An 18,567-nucleotide genomic window follows, 5' to 3' on the forward strand; every position below is an offset into this window, starting at 1 on the left:
CAGTCCAGGAGTCAGGAAGACTCATCTCCCTAAGTTCAAATTTAGTCTCAAATACTAACTAGTGTGTGACCCTGGACAAGTCACTTAACCATGCCTCAGTTCCCACACCTGTAAAATGAGTTGGAGAAGGAAAAGGTAAACTTCTCCAAATAAGGTCATGAAGAATTGAACACAACTGGAAATCACTGAACAACAATAAATAATAACAATATGTTGTGCAAAGCAAGATGCAGAGCTCTGGGAATACAGATTAAAAAAATGAGACAATCCTTGCCCTCAAGGAGCTTACATTCTGCTTCAGAGATGGAGGACAATATCCTGAGAGAGAGGTAAATATGATATAAATGAAAAGTAATAAAGTACTAACAGAAGGGAAAATAGCTCACAAAGCTTTTGTATAATTCTGCAATTCTGTCAGAAGAGAGTAATGTTGATTTCTACATGAAGGCCTTTATCATTTCAAAGGATTTTGCCTCTACTACCAATGCATTCATTCTCCTTCCCTCCCTGTTAGTTGACCTTTTCCTCTGCTTTTTGGCAATGGGGATTGGAACTGAAAGAAAGAATGTGCTTGACTCTCTTTGTAGTTATGTAAGCCTCTGGTTATTTCTATCCCTCTTCTTTTGTCCCTCCCCTCAATCCTCCAATCATTAATCCAGCAAATCAGTCAATCAACAAGAGTTTGTGGACCATGTATCATGTTCCAGGAACTATGTTAAACATTAGGAAAATAGACAAAAATGAGAAAGCCCAAGCCTCATAAGAACCTTACAATTCTAACTTCAGTTCTGTGCCTCTCAGTGTTACGTTCCAAATGTATTGACACTTTAAAATTATTATGATGCTAATAAGATCTGATTAATTTGATTTGTTCCTCACCAGAACTGTGTGTGATTGGAGGCAACCTAATGCAGTGGACTTGAGCTCTGAGGACCCAGATCTGAATGTAGCATCAGCCACTTATTTATTACCTGTCGTGTCCTTGGGCAAATGACTTAGTAGTTGAAAGGTGTGCAAACCTAGAGAGGAGTGAGGAAAGATGTAGGAGATGACATTTGAACAGAACTTCAAAGGGAACAAGGGATTCCAAAAGGCAGAGAAGATTCCAGACATGGGAGCAGCTTGAGTAAATGTGTAGAGTTGGAAAATGGAATGCAATGTCATATTAGGGCTATAGCCCTCTTCCTTAAAGGTCAAGCAAGGTTCCTAGCTTGCATTTTTTTATTCCTATCATTGTTAATGCTATGATGTTTAATTTATAATAATAATAATAATAATGACATTATATATATTTATATATAATAATACTCATTTATGGAGCAAACTCTCATATGTACAACAAATGAACATCAAAGATGGAAGTACAAAAACCCTCATGTCTACAAAAAACATGTCTAATAACTACTCTGTGAGATAAGATAGCTGTTCAAATGTCATTAGTCTCTCCCAGGTCATATTAGTTCATTGATCATCTCTATGTAAATCATCTCTAAATCTATATTTGTGTCATTATCACCTGCCTACTACACATGTTTTTCTGGTCTGCACATAAGCATCTCAAATCCATTGGTTCAAAATAAATCTCATTATCTCCCTCCAGGGAAGAAGGAAATGGCAAACCATTCCAATATCATAGTTAAGAAACCCACCCTGGACAGTATTTACATGCTATGGTCCAAGGGTCCATAAGGGTCACAGGTATGTCTGAATGATTCAACTACCACCATCAGCAGCAGCACCATCAGAACTACCTCTACCACTATCACTACCACCACCACTACTACCACCACCATCTTTATCACCATTACCACCACACTTCTGTAGAATCTCCAGTGACTCCCTATTATGCTTAGAATCAAATATAAGCTTCTCTACTTGGCATTTAAAGTCCACCACAAGCTATCCAGGCCTATTATTTCCTTCATTGGTGTTCTTTAGGTATTTCAGTCATGTCTGACTTTTCATGACTCCATTTGGGGTTTTTCTAGTCAAAACAGTATACTGGAGAGGTTTGCCAACTCATTTTACAGATGAGGAAACTGGGACACAGGGTTTAAGTCTCTTGCCCAATATCATATAACTAGTAAGTGTCTGAAGTCACATTTGAACTCAGGACCTCCTGAGTTCTCTCTTCCCAGAGCCCTATCCACTGCACCTTCCAATATCCTCTCATGCTCTATATATTCCAACTGAACTGGTCTACTTGCTGTTTCTTATATATAACATTCTATCTGCCACCCCAGTCCTTTGTACAGGTTGTCCTCTAAAATATTCTCACCTCAGGCTCTTGGAATCCCTAGCTCACATAAATACTCAATTGAAATAACTCTTTGGTCATAAAATAATTCCTGATCCTCTAAATTTTTAGTTTTCCCTCTGCTGATTATTTACATTCCCCTTGTTCATATACTCTATTTTTTTTTAGGATTTTTCAAGGCAAATGGGGTTAAGTAGCTTGCCCAAGGCCACACAGCTAGGCAATTAAGTGTCTGAGGCTGGATTTGAACTCAGGTACTCCTGACTCCAGGGCTGGTGCTCTATCCACTGGGCAACCTAGCCGCCCCTATTCTATTTTTTAATGTGCATGTTGTTCCCCTCTCCACCCCCCCCAGTAGAATGAAAGAAAAGGGGCTATTTTATCTTTTTTCCCTCCAACACTTACATAGGGCCTGACCTACAGCAATTAAATAAGTTTGTTAAAAATTAATACCCTTTCAAAGAAGGAACCTCAGCCTCAGAGAGATGAAATGATTTGCTCATAAAAAATAATAAGCACAGGACTCAAATAATTTATGTTTGGCTAATAATAATAGCTAGCATTTGTATAGTGCTTTTATGTAAAGATCTTTACAAATCTCATTTCACCCTCATCCCAACAACAAAGGTAGGTACTATTACTATCCCCACGTTACAGATGAGGAAAGTGAGGTCCACAGAGATTAAGTGACTTGCCCAGAGTCTCATAACCAGAAAATCTCAGGGACTAGATTTAACCTTAAATCAGGAGGGACTCTGGGTCAAATCCTCTACTCCATCTACCTATTGCCTTCTGTTAAAAGTGCTCTTAAAAGAGCTATTTTAATTATTCAGGGAAAATGATTCAGACTAGGAGGGAGTGTGGTAGAGAGGGCAGAGAGTTGACCTTGGGATCTTGGGACCTGAATACCAATGTAAATTCCATTACTTACTTCCTCTATGATCTTGAACAAACAGGACATTCAGGTACTCTGGACCTTAATTTTGCCATTAGCAAAATGAATTGAACCAGATGATCTCTGACCTTTCAATTCCAAATTCTTGATTCTGTGATTGGTTCATAGAATCCTATTTGAGTGATATTAATGGACAAAATTGACACAAACAACCAAGTTCATGTAACCACTGTTCAAGTTTTTCAATTCATCAGCACTACTTGAAATTAAGGTACTAATGGAAAATAGACCTCTCCCCAAATCAATGCTGAAAATGCCAAATGATTAAATGGAAGGTTCAATGTAAATGGAAGGAAAAGAGGAATAGCTTCCCATCTTTGAATTGAAGGGGTTAGATTATTTCCAGAATTTCTTTTAGCTATGCTTATTAGAATCCTAAAATCCTCTTTCCCCCTGGAATCCTTCCTTCATACTAAGAAGTGGGGGGGGAACCTCATTATTCATTCTGTTCTTGATAGGAAGGGAAATAGGTATATCCCAGGCTCTCAGTGGGCAACACCAGGACCGACCGAGATGCAACATGGTGTTGGCTGTCAATAAGCACAAAGTGGCTCAAGTTGGTCCTAAATATAGATTAATGCTTTCCAAGCAAGACTCTATATTTAGAAAGTCATATGTCTTGAACATGGGTTTGCTTTGATGCTGAGTTACAGGCAAGTGACTTTTTTGAGTCTAAGGCTGCAAATAAAGCCATTGGGTAATAGAAGTAAATTGGGTAATGAAGTAGGTTCAGATTTTGGCAAAATTAGGAAGTGAGACTAATTCAATTCGTCTTTTGATAGAAAGAGCATTGAGCTTTGAAGAGGTTGTGGCTCTGCTACCATTAAGCTGGACAACTTGTCCCATCTTTCTGAGCATCACTTTCTTCACTTTTAAAATGAGAGAATTGAGCTAAATGGAGTTCAGAGTACCTTTCAGCCCTAGCATGAATATTTCTCCAGAATTTTTTTTTGTTTTCCTCTCATTTTGAACAGTATATTCAGAATGTTGAAAAGGCTTTTATAAACCTGACTGATGGAATAATTGGTGGTAAATTTTACTGTTAGAATAATTGTTTAAAATTATCTTTGGGGTTAAAATATTTGGAAGCTAAATTACATACTATGTTTGCACCAAATACTAAGTATGCGTCAAATGGTTATGTGATTTTCCTAATAGATGATGTGGTCATAATGGAATGAAATAGAAAGAAAATTTAAAAACTCTTATGGTGATACTACAACGGTAGCACCCTGGGTAGCCTTGTCTAGAAAAATCATATGATAGTAAAATGATAAACTGAAATCAGTCAGTTCAATATCCATTGAATACCAATTATGTACAAGCACTATTGTAAGTCATCTGGGGGAAGGGTAAGAATAGATTAAAAACCTCCTAAGACACAGTTCCTGACTTCCTATGTCATCTAGACTAGTTGGTGAGAGAGATTTAAATTAGGGAGGTAATGTAAACCAGTAGTCTCATGAAGAAACTGAGGCTTAGGGAAGAACATCACCATGCTCTAGAGCTTAGAAGTAAATTGGGATTTATACTCAATTCTTTTGATTTGAAACCTGAGAGTGCTTTACCCTACATAGCAGTTCTCAAACTTTCTTGATTTCAGTCCCCTTTATACTCACAAGGAGTACTGAGAGATTCCAAAGAGTTTTTGTTTATATGGGTTATATCTATCTACAAATTTTAAAATGTTTATTCATTTAAAGACAGCAATAACACATTATATGTTAATGTAAGTAATACTTTAATGAAAAATAGCTATATTTTCATAAACAAAAAAATTAATGAGAAGAATGGCATTACAGTTTCACAAATATTTTTAATGTCTGGCTTAATAGAAGGCAACTGAATTTTCATATGTGCTTCAGAATTATCTGTTGCAAAATATTGTTTTGGTTGAAGTGTAGAAGGAAAAGGCAGCTGAATGGTGTAGTGGATAGAGAGCTAGCTCTGGAATACAGAGGACCTGAGTTCAAAGTGACCTCAAACACTTATCTGTGTAACTCTGGATAAGTCACTCAACCTGGTTTGTCTCAGTTTCCTCATCTGAAACAAGAACTGGAGAAGGAAATGGCAAACTATTGCAGTTTCTTTGCCAAGAAAACCCCATATGGGATCATGAAATGTTGTCCATGAAATGAACAACAATAATATGAAGAAAATTCAGCCTCATACAGAAATGTAGTTAGAGAAGTGAGAAGGTATTTAATATATTAGTATATTTATTAGTATATTAGTATTTTAGTAAATTAGTATTATGAAAATATTTTGATCCTGTGAACTTTCAGAAAAGAATCGGGGGAACTCCAAGGGTTCTTGAACCACACTTTGAGAATTACTTTACTATACTTCCCTCCTCTTCAACTTCCTCTTTCTCTCTCCTTCACCCTTTTCCTCCTTTGATTCTCAAGTCCCTTCTTCTAACTGTGCTTACTCCCCACCCACTCGCTCAGTTCCATTTAAACAAGGAGATCTTCCCAGAAGTTCAATGACCTTAGGTGAATTCTTTGAAGCTGAATCCTCTCTACAGCTCCTACATTTTGACAAAGGATCATCTAGGCTCTGCTTAAAAAACTTCAAGAAGGAGCAGCTAGGTGATGAATACCAGCCCTGATTTCAAATCTGACCTCAGACACTTACTAGCTGTGTAAACCCAAGGAAGTCACTTATGCCCAGTTGTGCTGCACATTTAAGAAGTTCTAAGGATAACCCACTTTACACACTTCCACTGCTTTAATTGTTGTTTTTTCCCACACATGGTAGAGTCTGGATCCTTCATGTGAGTTCTTATTGAACCATAATTCACCTTAACATTTCTGTGATAGAGAGTCAGTGAGGAATATTGACTAGAGAGTTGACCTTGGTAATACAGAAACTCTAGGTTCAAGCCCTGCATAGACTGACTGTGTGATATTGAGTTTTCCCCTGACTCTGTGCCTCTGTCAGCTCTCTTGAGTATAAATTGCAAAGCAAGTACTATTCATCATTAAGTAGAAGAAATACTTCAGTGGAAGCCACCTACCCTGGAAGGCTTTATCACATTGCTCCCTTCTCCCATTAGTGATTTTATTTTTCATTCTGAGGAGTGGTCCTAAGTGGGACATGTTTCCTTTCCCTCCCAAGTATGCCTCTGACTTTTTAGACTTCATTATCCTACTGCCTTCTTACCCTAGCACTTCTCATTTGGAGTAACCTTCTATGCTGGGCCCCTTCTCCCATTGGTGAGTTCCTCTGGGTCAGGGGGGCATTGCTTCATCTCCCTCCCAGTGCTCTTTGCAATCATACCACCAGGTTATTTTCCCCCAGTATACTAACTCCATTTTGAGTTTGTGTGATATATTTCTTTTAGTGCTGAAACAAATCTTTCATAATGCATGATAGAAACCTAGATTTTATAATGGTTCAACAGGTTCAAAATTAAAAAAAAAACAACTAACCCTGAACTCTGGAGTTTCTGAAAAGCTTTAACAGAGAAAATTATACCCAAGAGACAAAAAAAGAAATTCTTTTATATATTGCAGTTATGCTTTTTTAGGTTATAAAAGAGGGGTGGGACGAATAGATGCAAAAAGGTGTAAATTTTTGAGGTGGTTTCATTTTTCAGAATGATGTGTTTCTGGAGATGGTAGAATCCAGGAAAGGAACTTGATAGGAGAGCATGCTCAACGAGAGCAAAGAAAATCTTTTCTTTTTCTTTGTATTTGTAGTCTCAGAGCTTACCACATGTAGTACCTGATGCAGTGTTTCATAAATCTTTGTTGCCTACCTGCATAGATGAAATCAGAGATTTTTTTTTAAAGATGAAAGGTAGAGAAATAAAATTGGTACATCAATTTCTTGGGTACTTTTGGACACTGTCAGAGTCTAGAGAAAACAGTCTTATTGGTCAGTCTCTTCTTGAAAGGGTACTATTCACCATAACTAAAAAGAAGGGTTAAAAAAGACTAGTCTTCTTGTTCCTAGTTTCCAGGATTTTTGGTCAAGTGGTCATTACAGGGCCCATTAATTTGAGGCACTTTTAATGGTCTGTGATCATATTTAATTTAGCTCCTCTGAAATTCTCCCTACCCTTTAAATCAGATCTTACTAATAGAATGTGGAATTTAAGCTCCTTGAGTAAAGGGCTTATTTGATTTTTTTGTTTTTTTTTGTATCCTTAATATCTAGGATATTATATGCCTAGTAAAATAAGAAATGTTTAATAATTGATTATTGATAGACTGATTCTATCATAATGATTTGGGAGAGGAAGGCTTGTTTTTGAAAGCCATCAAATACTATCAAAAGAAGGACTAATGATTTATTTTTTCCAAATGAATCTGTAATTGAACTCTTCCCTGACTGATAGAGACTTATTTCCCTTTCTCAGATATTAAATAAGAACTTCAGACATCTGTGAGTCAAGATTGTTTAAAATCCATTCCAAGAATAGAAACTCAGTGAGCAGCTGTAAACAGTGTGTGTAGTAGCTACTAAAAGCAAACAAATCCCTGATAATTATCAAAATGAATCTTTTTACCCTGAGTTAAGAATGGAGTTCCTAAAATTCTAGAGACACAAATCGACAACTAAAAATAGAGCAGTGTATATTCTTCCTATAGCCTTGTAACTGTGAATTCTCAGTTCAAAAGAAAGGCTGTTGACAAGTTCGATGATAAACAGAACCCATTTAGTTTACATTAACAAACCTGAATCTTTCTTATGGTGTAGTCTTGTATGTTGCACCATTTTAGGAAGAGCATCAACAAACTGATAACAAATTGGTTACCCAAAGGTAAACAGGATAATTAGAATCTAGAAGATGACAACTGAGAAGAATTGACTGCAGGAACTGCAGATTTAATTCTGAAAAAGAGAAGAGGTAGTGAGAGAGCTGTCTTCAAGTATTTAAAGGTTTGACTCAAAGAAAAGGATTTGACTTATTCTTCTGAATTTCAAAAGGCAAAGGATGAACATTACAGAGAGGCTGATTTCAATTTGCCATAAAGAAAAACTTTCTAACAATTAAAGCCTTGAGAAGCAATGGTCTGTTTCATAAAACAGAAGATGAGATAAGGACATTCCAAGAATAGCAAATGGTCTTAATTCAAGTATTGAAAGGAAAGGAAAGGACATGTGCATATACATAATGGAGAAGATATGGTTAGATAGTAGCTTGTTTACTGTCTACTAAGATTTATATATTTAATAATCATTAGACAACAAATCAATTTCTAATGGCAATCATATTGATACTGGTCCCAGTTCGAAACTGTTCCTAGTTAAATGGAAGACAAGTTTTATGCACAGGTAGAGAAGATAATCAATCAGTTACTAGGGTGATAGGATTGGAGAAAACCCTAGTAAAATCCCAAATGATGTCTAGAATCCCATGCTCATTTTTCTGAATTACAAATTACTCTCTCCCCAAGGGTCCCTTTTTTCAAATGCAAATACACTTAAGGAAAGTTGATCTGACAAGAAGGTAATATTCCATGAAAATTCCATGAAAAGAGTGCCAAACTTGAACTCAGTCCTATGAACAGAGTTTAAATTCCAGGTCTGACATAATTTCCTGGGTGACCTTGGGCAAATCCTTTATTATACTGGACTGAACTATAGTTTTTTTTTCTTTTAAAAGAATTCAATTTTATTTTATTTTCACAAAGATCTCTTCTTCCCATCTCTTCCCCTCTCCCTCACTGAGGAAGCAAGACAAGTAAACCCTTGTTGCAAATATGTATAGTCAAGCAAAGCATTCCTGCTTTGGTCATTAAGCCATATTTTCTTAATTTGTGAAATGAGTGTGTTGGATTAGATGATTGCTAAGTACTGGTCCTAAAGTTAAGAAGATTCATTTTCCTGAATTCAAAATAAGTCTCAGACACTTCTTAGTTTTATGACCCTAGGCAAAGCACTTTACTCTGTTTACCTTAGTTTCCTTATCTGTAACATGAGCCAGAGGAGAATTTGGCAAATTGCTCCAGCATCTTTGCCCAAAAAATCCCAAATTGGGTCAAGAAGAGTTAGACATGATTGAAACAACTCAACAACACCAAGAAGTTTCTTCTATCTCTAGACTGATAATCTTATGAAGAAAGGAGTTTTTTTTTCCTGCCATATTAATTTCCTCCCAAACAAGAGACTAATGGTATTGTCTGGGGTGAGAAAGTGGGATGGAATGAAGTGGTGTGGACTGGTTCTTGAATGAAAACCAGGAGGCAAAACTGCAGATTTTACTATTTTGCTTTGAGTTAACAACAGATAGTTTTCCTTCCAGCTTCAATTTTCCATCCTGGCTGCTACTCACATAGTTGCAGAAAATCAAAGAGAAGGGGAGCTCATGTTATCCCCACAGCTGGAATGGAATGGGAGGGGAGTGAGTCCTCTCTGGACAGGAAGGGTGTTAGATCAGCTACATACATCCTGTTTGTGCTTAGAAGCTCCTGGTACTTCCTCCTGGCTGAACTTGTTTCCATTCCAGCTTTCCTTTCTGACTCCCTGACTTTATTTTGTCTTTTATTGCAGCTCTGGGGCATAATTAAGCAAGGATACAAATGCAAAGGTAAGTAAAGAAAAAATGGGTGGATGCTCTTTTCTAGACAAGTTGTTGTTCTTATTGTTTTAGACTGCCAATCCAACCCTAAGATTGCTGTGTTTTGGCAGGAGTATAATTTGTTCAGGCAAACAAAAATGCTCTGGCAGCAAGGGTGAGTATTTTGGCCATGGTACCTAAAAAGTCCTGCTGATGCCAGATAGCTGACAGGTACACACAATCATGGGAAGAGCCAGAAGTTCAATGTTCCAAGAGGATTCAGCCAATGGGTGAATAAAAAAGCTTTTGTCAATCGCTTACTATGTACAAAACATTCTGCTAAGTACTGGCAATGCAAACATGAGAGCAAAGACAAATTCTGCCCTCCAAGATTTACTTTTTAACAGGAGGAGATAATACTGATAAGAGGGGTGCTTTTCCCTTGAAAGTTCCTCAGGGAAGTAAGGCCAGGAGAGCAGATTGCTCCTTGCTGTCCAAGAACAATGGCAAAAATTGGTTTGATCATTTCTCAAGACCTGAAGGGAGTGGGCTAGCTGTAAAAAGACTGGGAGAGAGAGGAAGCTGTTAAGTAACATTGCTGGAGCTTTCTTGCAATGTGGGCCAGCAGAGGCAAACATCAGTCAGGACATTGAAATCTTTGGAGAGACAGAGTTAGAAGAGAGGAATATCCTGCAGCACTTGGTTCCTGACGTGGGAGGCAAGGTAGTGTTGTTGAAGTAGAAAGTGTTATAAATGAGGTCCTATTCAACATTCTTGGAGAAATTTGCCACACTGCCATTAGACTGAGGTCTAAAACAAATAGACGCATTTTCATATTTATGTAGTATTGGTTTACAAAGCACTATACATACATTTTCCTTTTGAGCTGCATGACAGAATTGTATGTGGTACAATTATTTTATCCTCCTTATACAGATGGGAGGTTATAATATATTTCATAAATGTCTGAGTCCCATTAGCACATCTCTGAACTATAAGACTAATCCTTTCTCCATCACTACTACCCCTTAGTGAGCTACCTTCAGAGGTCATATATTGTGCATTCATCTCTAAGTTTTCTCTTTACTTATTTACATTACTTATTATTATTTACTTAAAAGCAAAATGTGTCTGAAACTGGATTTGAACTCAAGTCTTCCTTGAGCTCCAGTTCTGAAGCTCCATCTCCTGGTTCACTTTCCTGCCTTTCAGGATTTATTATAGGTTACATAACATAAATACACAGGGACATTAACATCTGGGGGGACATAAGAAAATTCTTGAAGATCCACACAAACATGCACACATGCAATATTTAGTTTTGGCAAGTTAGTCATTGGGAAAAGGTTAGATATATTTTCAGAGGAGTTTTTAACTCCCTGAATTTTTAACTCAGGAAGTGGGTTTGTTAAATAAATTACTAATTAGTACCCCAGTGGCATATAGGTGGTACAGTGGCTAGTGTTGGGCTTAGGAATCAGGAAGACTCATCTTCCTGAGTTCAAATGTGACTGCAGATACTTCCTAATTGTATAACCTTGGGCAAGTCACTAAACCTGTTTGTCTAGGTGTCCCCATCTCCAGTTAATAGCTGGAGAAGAAAATGGTAAACCACTTCAGTATCTTTGCCAAAAATGAAATCACAAAGAATCAGATATGACTGAACAACAAGAACCCCAGTGAATTGAGTTAGCATACTTCCATTTCTATGAAAACAGTATTTAATATGACTTCTTGAGTCAATATTCAACAAATCAATCAGTACTTATTTTAAGAGCCTCTCAATTTAGCAGGAAAAAACTAGGAGGCTTTGTAAGAAGATGTAAAGGCAACTGAGATTTGGTCCTTGTCCTGGGACAACCTGCAACTAAACACAGGAAAGCAAACACATACATAAAATATATACATGCCAAGTTATTATATTTATTATTTTGTTATTCAGGAGAATTTGAGAGTTAATAAAGCACCTCCTTCTTATTGTACTAGTTCTGGGTTATTCCTATCCATTATGGTCTTGGGTATGTATCAGAGCTGCTGGCAAGTTGATCTGGCTATAATCAAGGATAATTAAAATTGTTGGGCATTTGAATAGTGAAGTGTGCAAGAGAGTTTATAGACTTCTTGCTTTTTCTTTTAACCCTCTGGGGCAGCAAAGCCTAGTGATGTGAGAGCAGGCCAAGGGTTATGCTATAAACTCACCTTTCTGATCACACTGTATATTATTCCCTTTCAAGCACTCTAACTAGTGTCAAACCAGCCTGCTTGCTGGTCTTCACATTTGATATTCCACTTCCCCTAATTCTTACTTCCTTGAATCCCTAGCTTCCTTCAAAGCACAGCTTGAGAGCTACCTCTTAAGATGATGTTTTTCCTATCTCCAGCCTTCCCATGAATAGGGAGGCATCTCTTCCATATTACTCTAAATTTACTTTTAGATTTTATTTTTTAATTTACTTATTGTGTACATAGTCTTTCCTTCAATAGAATGTAATCTTTTTGAGGGAAGAATTGTTTTTGCTTTTTACCTTTATGTTCCAGTGTCTAACATTCAGTGGGTCTAAGTAAGTGGTTGTTGAATGAAGAAATGAAATGCACATGTTGAAATTTTACAGATTGTGGAGCCAACTGTCACAAGCAATGCAAAGACCTCCTTGTTTTGGCATGCAGGAAATTTGCAAGAGGGACTTCCATAGGAAGTGGTCATGGCTCTCTTCCAGGCAGCCCATCATTGCCTCCAGGTGGTACACTTCTATTTATTTTGGTCTCCAGATCTAAGTTAATCAATCACTTACATCATACTACTAGTATGATAAAAATATGTCATATACTTTCCTCCCCAAACTGACTCATATAATCTAGAATGACTTTTTTTTAGTATATATCTATATCTATCTATCTATCTATCTATGTATCTATCTATGTATCTATCTATCTATCTATCTATCTATCTATCTATCTATCTATCTATTTTCCCTTTCAAAGAAACATAATTTTAGGGGTATCATGTATTCAGACCAATATTCTAGAACAGGGGGTTCTTAAACATTTTTGTGTTTTGGACACCATTGGATATGGTCGCTATCTATGAATGGTGTTTTTAAATGCATATAACAAAATACATAGGATTACAAAAATAACACAGTAATCAAAAAACAAATTCATGGTTCCTACATTAAAAACTCCTACCAGAGAATAATAGCAGTGTGTTATGAACTTTTAGTACTTGGCAGCCTAACGTTGGTTTGTGGACCAGGCTTGTAGATATGGAGATATTGGGACTTTGGAGTATGACTTTTGCATATCTTCACCTCTGAGATTGTCACATACAAGCCAGAAAGTAAAGAAAGGCAGCAGGATTGTAAAGGCCTTGCCCCAAGAGGAATTACTGAAGAACTGTAGACATCTAGAACGATAATGATAAGGAGGGGATAGTGGGAAAGGGGCAAGATATCAATCTTCAAATATTTGAAGGATTGTTTTGTGAAATTAGAACAAGAAATTAGATATGTTCTAGAGGGGGGGAACCAGGAGCTATGTATATAAATTGCAAGGAGGTAAATTGAAATTTGATATCAGGAAAAACTTTCTGAACTCAGAAAATGGAATAGGCTGATTCTATTGAGTGTAGGCCTCTTTTTCATTGGAGCAATACCAAGAACAGGCTGGAGGACCTCTTGTCAGGTGCCAAGTAGTCGGGATTCTTTATTCCAGTTTGGGTTGGCTTAGATGATACTGTGGTTCTTTTCAATTCTAAAATTCTAAAAATCTGTGATTCTGTATATTAAATAACATCAGGCCCCTTTCCCCTTTACAGTTCAGGATGAGGTGTTTGAGTTCCCTGGTGTTGCTGCTGGACATCAGGATCTGGACAGCCGAGCCATCACCCTGGTGACAGGCTCCTCTCGAAAGATCTCCGTGCGCCTTCAGCGGGCTACCACCAGTCAGGCCACTCAGACAGAACCCATGTGGCCTGAATCTGGATGGGGTGACTCAGGATCTCATACCTTCCCCAAAATGAAATCCAAGTTCCATGTCAAAACTGGAAAGGACAAAGGCTTTGCTCAGTGGGAGAATGAGAAGCCTGGGGGACAGGTCAGCATGAACATGGTGACCCAAAGCACAGAGTATGAACTGGACCAGAATGAAACAGACACCAGTGAAGTCAACCAAGAATGTGAGGTTGGTGTTGATTTTATTTTATTCTTAAAATTAAAAATAATTAAGACTTGAAAGTCTCCTTATCTTTCTCAGGCTGGAAATACAAGAACTGTTTAGGGGCTGATGCCTTTTTTTTTTCCTTAGGTTTTTGCAAGGCAATAGGGTTAAGTGGCTTGCCCAAGGCCACACAGCTAGGTAATTATTGAGTGTCTGAGACCGGATTTGAACCCAGATACGACTCCAGGACCTGTGCTTTATCCACTGTGCCACCTAGCCGCCCGGGCTGATCCCGTTATTAATTGGAATTGGAGCTTTGACCTTCTTTGTTTCCAATCTTGGCCAGTTAACCCTTCTTAGATATCCTGATGCTCCATTTCCCCCTATCTCCTACTACCTGATACTCACCATACTGATTTAGTGTTAGACATGTGATCATCTAAGACTTTGAAACTAGGCTCAAGAGATCTACTACCTCAGCTTCCCTGGTAGCAGGAATTATAATCAGTTACTACTCTGCTCACATTAGGCCTTCATTGTCCAGATGAGCAAATGAAGATCCAGAGAGATTGTTTTGTCCAAAGTGAGTGGCAAATGCAGGATGTTAAGTCAGTCTGATACCAAGTCTAGTACTAATCAGATTTTTTGGGAGGCAATATGGAGCAATGAGAATATGAGGATTACCTATATACTAGATCTCTCTTTATTCGAGCAAATTACTCTTTGAGCCTGTTTTTTCCACCTGGATTCTGAGAGGTTTGGACTAGAGAATTTTTGATCATGCATATTTCTAAAGAGAGTATTTTAGGTTTTTGCAATGACCTTGTACTCAGAGGATATTAGTTTTAGAGTCAGGAAGACCTGAGTTTAATCTTTCCTCAGACATTAACTAGCTGTTTGATCCTGGGCAAGTTAATCTCTCTCAGCCTCAGTTCCTTAATTGTCAAGTAGGGAAGATAATAGTTATCTACCCCCAGCATCATTTTGATGATTTAATGAGCTGACATATGCAAAGCCCTTTGCAAACCTTAAGGTCCTATATAAATACTAGTTATCAAGGCATCTTAACATTTTCTCCAAACCAATAAATTTAACTGAATTGTTTCAGATGAGAAACAAGGCACAGAATCTGGAGATGGTAATGGTCCAGGATAAAGGGGTTCATAGGACACTTCTTGAGGGCATTTTTTTGTGTTTGTCTTCCCAGTGTCTGGTACATAGTAAATATTTAATAGACTCTTTCTGATTGATGAATGAATGGGAGTAGGTAGAAGCAGAGGCAGTGGGGAAGGAGATTTTGGTGACATGGTAGGGTTTAATCTTCTGTAGAAATATTAAGGCAGCTCTCAGAGAATCCAAGAGGGTGGAAAGTCTTTAAATTAGCTAGCTCAGCTCATTGCAATGTAGGACGGCTCCTGCATCATCCACAAAAGATAAAATTATGAAAAACTCATTATCCCATAAGAAAAAATAAACTGAACAAAGAAATTAATTCAAGAAGAATATAGATAAAGTGACATGATAAAAAGATAAAGACAAGAAGAGGGAAATCAAGGGAGAATCCTTAGTTCTATTATCAGACAAAATACCTGGTTGGATGAAACATAGATTTAGAGCTGAATTGAGGTCATCTAATCTAATTCCATTGTACAGGTGAGGAAACTGAGAGAGATTAAGAGAGGTTCTTTGCCCAAGGTCACACAAGTGGTAAAACCAGGATGAAATGAGATAATATTTGCTAGATAAGTGCTTTAATAATAATAAGCTTGCTATTATTATTTTTAATTTAGCCTTCCATTTAAGTAAAGATGCTCTCAGTAACCCATGCTTGACTGATGATTAGACAATGTCTCCAACAATATATGACAGAGCTTTTTTTTGGTTAAAAAAAGGGGTTAAATGCATTTTTGAAATGTTTTCAACATCAAGTTCTTCCTTATTATATGACACAATTTGCCTCTTTAATTTCTGTTACCAGATTTTAGGAGAGAAGCTGGGTGGTATAATGGATAAGAGTACTGGGCTTGGACTTGGAAGACCTAAGTTCAAAATTGGCTTCAGACATTTATTAGCTATATGACCCTGCTTTCTGTAAAAAACAGTGAATTAATTTAACTTTTCATGTGATAGTCATTGAAATATCTGAAGACAGGTGCTCTCTCTGATCCTCTTTTTTTAAATTGGTATTTTATTTTATTTTTCCAATTATATCTTATGGAAGTTTTTTAACATTTATCTAATTGCATACACACACACACACACACACACACATTACCCATTTTTCTACTACTCTTCCTTCCCACTCCCTCCTCTCAACAGTGCACAGTCTGGTAAAAGTTGTACATGTACTTTTGTATTTAACATATTTACGTATTAGTCATTTTGTGTTTGAGAAATTAGGACTAAGGGAAAAGAAAGAGAACCATGATAAAGGAAGGAAAAACATAAAGAGTTTTAAAAAAGTGAACATAGTATCCGTTCAGATTCCATGGGGTTGTTTTTGTTTGTTTATTTTTCCTCTGGCTGTGGATGATATAGTCCATAATAAGTCTGCCAGGATTGTTTTAGATCTCTGAACTGCTGAGAAGAGCTGCATCCATCATAGTTGATCAACTTTTGTTGTTAATGTGTATAGTGTTCTCTTGGTTCTGCCCCCTTTGCTCAGAATCATTCATGTAATTCTTTTCTATGCTTCCTTAAAGTCAAACTATCCATGGTTTTTTATAGAACAATAGTACTTTATAACATTCATGTATCATAACTTGTTCAGTCGTTCATGAATTGATGGACATTCTCGCAATTTTCAATTTTTTGCCATTACAAAAAGAGCTGCTATAAATATTTTTGAAGTTGTGGGGCTTTTCCCATTTTTTATGATTTCTTTTGGATATAGGCCTAGTATTGGTGTTTCTGGGTCAAAGGGCATGATAAATTTTATTATTCTTTGGACATAGTTCCAGATTGCTCTCCAGAATGGTTGGATTATTTTACTACTCCACCAGTAGTGCATTAATGTCCCAGTCTCCCCACAATCTCTCCAACATTGATCATTTTCCCTTTGTGTCATCTTAGCTAATCTGGGAAATGTGAGGTGATACCATAGTTATTTTAATTTGCATTTTTCTAATCAATAATGATTTGTGATCCTCTATCTAGCTGTCTATCCAGAAATAGATCATGTGGTAGCCACAAAATAAATACCATTTTACAGTTCCTTATTTAATTGCTCAATTGTTTCATATGCTCAATAACCCCATTTGAAGTTTTCTTGGGAAAGACACTAGAGTGGTTTGCCATTTTCTTCTTCAGCTCATTTTATAGATGAGGAAAATGAGGCAAACAGGCTTAAGTGACTTGCCCAGGTCATATGATTAATAAATGAATGAATTCAGATTTGAACTCAGGTCTTCCAAGTCCAGACCCAGTATTCTATCCTTTGCTTTCCTAACTATTAGAGCAAGTCAAAAGTTTAAGGTTGAGGGCTTCTCCATTCCCCAACAAAGGTTAGAAAACTAATTCTTAGATATAATATAGAAGAAATTCTTGTTTAGTTATGAAATTGGATTAGATGGCCCTTGAAATGCTCTCATTTTTTTTTATGTTATTTTCTTGTTAGACCCTTTTCCTCATTCTTATTCCTCTTGTTAAGTAGGACACAATTCAATTTGTCAATGTCCTCAAATTGTGGCAACTAGAATTAAACCTAGTATGCTAGATGTTGCTGGCCAATAGAGTATGTTAAGGGCAGCTAGTTGGCTTAGTGTATAGAGCACTGACCTTAGAGTAAGGACAGGAATTTGAATACAGTCTCAAACACTTAACACTTACTAGCTGTTTGACATTGTCCAATTTGCCTCGAATCCAGGGCTACCTCCAGTTATCCTGATTCATATCTGCCTATTGGACCCAGATGACTCTGGAGGAGAGAGACTGGTGACTTAACACACCACTTCCCTCCTCCCCCAACTCAAATCCAATTCACATGTTTGTCACGGCATCACCTCTCTGACGTGGTCCTTTTTTAAGAACTAAGGATAGGGCGCGGCTAGGTGGTGTAGTGGATAAAGCACCGGCCTTGGAGTCAGGAGTACCTGTGTTCAAATCTGATCTCAGACACTTCATAATTACCTAGCTGTGTGGCCTTGGGCAAGCCAGTTAACCCCATTTGCCTTGTAAAAACCTAAAAAAACCCAAAAAACTAAGAATAAACATCATCAGAGTATGTTAACAAAATTGTCTCCCTTAATATGGATATGAAATTTTTGATTCAGCTTAAGTTTGTATTAAACTTTTAAACAGCCATGGCTGAAATCCCTAAATCATTTTCACATTGGTTGCAGTTAAGCCATGTCTTCCTCCATCCTGTACTTATACATTAGGGTTTTTTAAAAAAAAAATTTTATTTGTTTAAAGCAATGGGATTAAAGTGACTTGCCCAAGGTCACACAGCTTGGTAATTATCGACTCCAGGGCCAGTGCTCTATCCACTGTACCACCTAGCTGCCCCACATTAGTTTTTTAAAAATGTAAATAAGGTTGTTGAACCTAGTAAATTTCATCTTACTTTTATCATTCTAGCTTGTTGAGATCTTTTAAAATCTTATTTCTGTGATTCAAATGGCTAGTGATGTCTTTCAGTTTCATGTCAAGTTTGATACCGACTTCTGGTTTCATTTGAGGCATTGATAA

At 37.1% G+C, this 18,567-nt stretch overlaps 1 protein-coding gene across 2 annotated transcripts in view; it reads left to right on the forward strand.

Annotated features, from left to right (window-relative positions):
- The window catches only part of RASGRP3 (RAS guanyl releasing protein 3), a 136,496-nt gene that overhangs the window by 109,919 nt on the left and 8,010 nt on the right, over positions 1-18,567 (forward strand). For both annotated transcript variants that reach the window (XM_074209686.1, XM_074209685.1), the window contains 3 exons: positions 9,717-9,753; positions 12,336-12,461; positions 13,538-13,902. In XM_074209686.1, coding sequence (XP_074065787.1) covers positions 9,717-9,753; positions 12,336-12,461; positions 13,538-13,902 — 528 coding nt within the window. The remainder of the gene's footprint in view (positions 1-9,716; positions 9,754-12,335; positions 12,462-13,537; positions 13,903-18,567) is intronic.

This window comes from Macrotis lagotis, chromosome 1 (assembly GCF_037893015.1).
Source record: "Macrotis lagotis isolate mMagLag1 chromosome 1, bilby.v1.9.chrom.fasta, whole genome shotgun sequence".
NCBI classification, from domain to species: domain Eukaryota; kingdom Metazoa; phylum Chordata; class Mammalia; order Peramelemorphia; family Peramelidae; genus Macrotis; species Macrotis lagotis.